The following is a 4,821-nucleotide window of genomic DNA, read 5'->3' as shown; positions in this document are numbered from 1 at the left end:
AGGTAAGCACGTAAAGGGTTCCGTGTGTAGAACCGCTTGTGGCCACTGAAACTGAACTCTGGCTGAATGTTCGCTTGCCGCCAGCAGAGGACATCACATCACAAGTTTAGATTCGCCCAGACCCTTCCTCTTGCTCCACGCCTCTCTAGAAGCCGAGGGACTTACATTCAGCAATATAAATATTTAATTATTGATTATACATTATCATTATTCTAAAATTCTATAATCATTATTATTAATAATACAAATATGTTTATATTTGTTTAGACTTGTAATATAACGTATAATAATAATAAAAAGCATGCTTAAATTATATGCTTATTAATTATACAATTATTAATAATATATAATTTAACAATATGTAAAACTTTTAATATAACGAATAATTAACCAATAATAATAATATATTATACATTGTATGCTTACATTTTTTTTATTAATAACTATAAAATAATTTATTAATAATTATAAAATAATGTATTAATATATTATTCATTATTAATATATTATAATTATATAATTATTAATATCATTAATATATTCAAGACTTGTAATATAACATATAATTAACCTATAATAATAATAATATTAACAATAATAATAATAATAATAATAATAATAATAATAATAATAATAATAATAATAATAATAATAATATTATTATTTTAGGTTGCATGCTTACAAATTCATTATTTAATTACTAATTATAAAAAAATATATTAATTATTAATATATTATAATTTTATTAATAATAATAATATATTTAAGACTTGTAATATGACAGTATTATTATTGCATATAATATCAGGTATTTGTAAGGTTGCATTACTTTTTTATATTACAGGATCTATTACATTTTAAAATTAGATAAATTCAAAGAATTCTTAATCATTTAGCAGACGCTTTTATCCAAAGCGACTTACAAATGAGAACAATAGAAGCAGTCAGGTAAACAAGAGAACAACAACAGTATACAAGTGCCATGACAAGTCTCAGTTAGTACAGAACGAATAGCCAGGTTTTTTTTATTTTTATGAAAAGACAAGAAAAGAAGGAAAAGTGCTTGTATTAGCACTATTATTTGCTGTGAAAATATTTTATAGGCCCCAAGCTTATCAAAATTAAATCATGTATTTACTCACTGACGTGGAAAAGTCTATACATAAATGAAAACAAATAGGCCGAGATTAAACACTTAAAATTAATTTAATGACTATCCTTAATAAATTAATAAATGCATTGAAACATGATCAACAGCTTAGTGCAAAATCCCAGAGTTTGAAGCCCAGGTTTTGGTATGGTCCTCACTCTGTCGACCCCTCCGTGAGGCTGAGTTGGTTCATTCCAGTATATAAGTAGCTGTTTCTCGCTTGTACTGTACAGTGTGTTTTTAGCGATGCTGCGCGCGTAGCGTTCGACGCGATACTCCTCCGCAAACAGGTCTATGAAGTGCTCTGCAACTTTGAAAATGTCTTAAAGCAGGCCAATAGATGACTACAGCCAGTTACGAGGTAGAATTTAGGCGTAATAGAATTACTAGAGTTGACTTAGCAGCTTTACTTTCCTCAACACAACCATTATGTTGCCTTGGAAGAAGAACAAGTTCGAGCTGATCGAGGAAGACAAGCAGCAGTCCAAGCAGAAGGGCTATGCCGTGAGCCTCAACTACTCCGCGCTCACCTCCTTCGCCAAATCTTGCCCAGAAAGCGCGCTCAACAGAGTCGGGAGTATGTTCAAATCCAAGAGGAAAAAGGTGAAGATCACCAGCGTGGACCCTACGTACACAGTCCTGTACCTGGGCAATGCCACCACCATCCAGTCCAAGGGGGAAGGATGCACAGACGTGGCCGTCAGTAAGATCTGGGGCAAGAGCGAGATGGGCAAGAAAGGCACCAAAATGAAGCTGACCATCAGCTCGCAGGGCATCCGCATGGTCCATGTCGACGAAAAGGCGAAGAGACCAGGACACCTGTATTTATTGCACAGGATCACCTACTGTGTCGCAGACCCGCGGCTCCCCAAGATCTTCGCCTGGGTCTACCGGCACGAGATGAAGCACAAGGCGGTGATGCTGCGCTGCCACGCCGTGCTGGTGTCCAAGCCGGAGAAGGCGAAGGCCATGGCGCTGCTCCTCTACCAGACCTCCGCGACAGCGCTGGCCGAGTTTAAACGACTCAAAAGAAGGGACGATGCCAGGCACCAACAACAGCAGTTGATTGGCGAGCAAACGATTCCCCTGGTGCCCCTGAGGAAGCTGCTAAACGGACAGTGTTACTACAAGCCCCCGGTGGAGCGCAGCAGGAGCGCACCCAAACTGGGCTCCATCACGGAGGACCTGATCGGTGAGGAGGAGGAGGAGAAAGCCATGCACTTTGAGTGCGAGGATATTCTGGACACAGTCAGTGACTGTGTGGCCAACGGCAAGCAAGAACTGTGCCAGATTATCAATGACTTGGGCTCCATGAGTATAGGGAACGACGTGCAGATGCTAAAAGCCGATCTGAGGGTGACTCGCCTGCTGTCCGGGGAGAGCACAGGCAGCGACTCTTCCATAGACAGCAACCAAGAGACCGGCTCTCTTGCCAATGGCACTGTGGATGGGAGAATGCAAGAAGTCGGCTGACCATTCTTGAATATAATAAAGACACGATGCTTCGTGATAAAGAAGAAAAGCGTTTGGGTGCACGAATGTGCCATTTCATCCACTTGACTTGAAAGTGCAACGTTAGGATTCACGGGGTGTGTTTTAAAACCCAGCGAGCTGCCTACCTAGACATCAAGTTTCGGCCAAAACTACGGCTCTCTGTAAAAATTTTGATTGCAGCCTTAAGTAAAATCAAAATGGTGCCAAAGTTACAACCTGCACGTTTTCAGCTAATTCTTTTTTTAATGTTTTTTTTTTTTTTGTGGTAACCTCAATGGATGAAAAGACGAATGTAATGCAAACATTTGAGTTCAGCTGATTCAGAGTGCACACAAAATGCTGTTGGTAGGCAGCTCACTAGGTTTTGAGACACAAGCCATGGAGATGTTTGTGGATTTAACAGACACTTGCACAATAATCCCTCATTAGGGGTCTGGATGGAAGCACCAGAGTTGCTCTGCGCAATAAGACGCTTACAGTCTCTACTTAACCTCTCTATGCTGTAAGAGGTTTTAGGAATGATCTTGTTTACCTAAGAAGTTTCCCTCAAAGAAATGCTTTTTTCTGTTTCTCATTTTCTTTCTTTCTTTCGAAAGAAGTGGTGTCTAAACTAACTAAATAATGAGTTACAAAACTTATTCCATTTGCCCCCCCCCCCTCCCCTTTTTTAATTTTGCACTGTGGTGGAATTCAGACAAGTGTTGTTATTATTTATGTCCATAATATATATGTTCTTGCAGACATAAATGTTTTATCTTTGCTGTGCAAAAGATACTATTTTCCTGATGTACAGAGATGTATATATTAAATACATAATGTGTAAACAAAATGCATTATTTTTTAAACAATGTGGTTTGTTTCTGTGAACACCAATAAAATTGTAAAATGTACATAGATGTCGAACATTTCTGCAATGTTAGCTGAAGTCAAGCAGAGTTTTATTTTTGACTGATGGTCATTTTGACCAAGGGAGGATTTGCTTGTTACTGCGTTAGACAAAATCTTACTGACTTTGCTCACACATGATATAAAAATATTTAAATATTTTTCATACATTTGCAGGGGGTTTTGTACCCACCTTGTTATACTTGTGATTGTCAAATTGTTTTCTTTCACTTAGGACAAGTTTTATTTCTTTTTGGAACTGATTGGGCATGATCTGAGCTTATGCACCTCACTTTTTTGTGGATCATTTTGGCAGTGTTTGCTAAAATACAATAACTCATTTGCATAAACTCAGATTAATGAAGCCTACAATCAATCAGTTCCAAAACATTTTTTTTTTATCCCTGTGTTAATTGAAATAAAACAAACTGACAAGAAGACTGAATCCGAAGATTTGGTGATAATTTAGCATAATGAAACCTTTACAAGCCGGTACATTTTGACTGGGAAAACCAAATTAGATCTTTCAGTCCAGCACAAAGGTAACCTGAACTTCCAAACAGGCTAAGCTGTTTAAATTTGCGGTCTCATTTACCCGTCGTGCTCTCCAGTGTGCTTTCAGAAGCATACAGACACCGTATTGCGTTCCCTTCGGAATCTCACAATAGCTGGCACGTTTTCCATTGCCACATGAGGGGGAGCTGCACATTCCCTGTGGTGAGAGTGTTGATGGGGAGTGTTAATAATACTGGCAGAGCTGTCACTTCCTACAGCAGTAGTAGCATAAGCTACAGAAGCAGTTCTTTATTACTGTACATGTTCTGTGGCCTCCTGGCAGATCTGGGATTGTAAACAAGTGAAAAATTATGGCGGAGAAGAGAAGCGCAAGCAGAATATAAATACAAAATTTCATAATATGCTAAACTCATTATTAGACCAATGAACTGTCACTGACTTTAATGGGGGTAAAATTACTGTTTGTAGTTGAGAAACAAACCTGCTTCCTTATTTGACATCATACTATGCTCTACAGTTTTCAGCAGTCAAAGCATCTAAGCAGTTTTAATAATCCTTTGCTCTCAGTTTCCCACGTCCATCCATCAAAAGCTTCCATAAGCATGTGTTACAGTACAACAAATACAACACAGTACAACACATGCAGAACAATAAATGGGTATGCTAAAATGAGCCTGTATGTAATATAATTGGCCCATGCAGCAAGGAAATGTATTATATAATAAAATGCATTTGAGTTTCTATTCTGGTACTTCCTTTATGGGGCATATTAAGTG

The 4,821-nt window shown here is 38.0% G+C and overlaps 1 protein-coding gene across 1 annotated transcript; it reads left to right on the top strand.

The window, feature by feature from the left end:
- Nucleotides 1–1,366: 1,366 nt before the first annotated feature.
- On the top strand, nt 1,367–3,534 carry LOC113110939 (protein FAM43A-like). The gene has a single exon (XM_026275234.1). The coding sequence runs from the start codon at nt 1,580–1,582 to the stop codon at nt 2,621–2,623; it is 1,044 nt and encodes a 347-aa protein (XP_026131019.1). The 5' UTR covers nt 1,367–1,579; the 3' UTR covers nt 2,624–3,534.
- The last annotated feature ends 1,287 nt before the right edge of the window (nt 3,535–4,821 follow it).

The sequence above is a fragment of the Carassius auratus genome, chromosome 11 (assembly GCF_003368295.1).
Source record: "Carassius auratus strain Wakin chromosome 11, ASM336829v1, whole genome shotgun sequence".
Taxonomy (NCBI): Eukaryota; Metazoa; Chordata; class Actinopteri; order Cypriniformes; family Cyprinidae; genus Carassius; species Carassius auratus.
The sequence above is the reverse complement of the archived record's forward strand: the minus strand, read 5'-3'. Positions and strand labels throughout refer to the sequence as shown.

Bases quoted from the DNA above. Each gene is read 5' to 3' on its own strand.
- LOC113110939 (XM_026275234.1), top strand. From the start codon at position 1,580: ATGTTGCCTTGGAAGAAGAACAAGTTCGAGCTGATCGAGGAAGACAAG.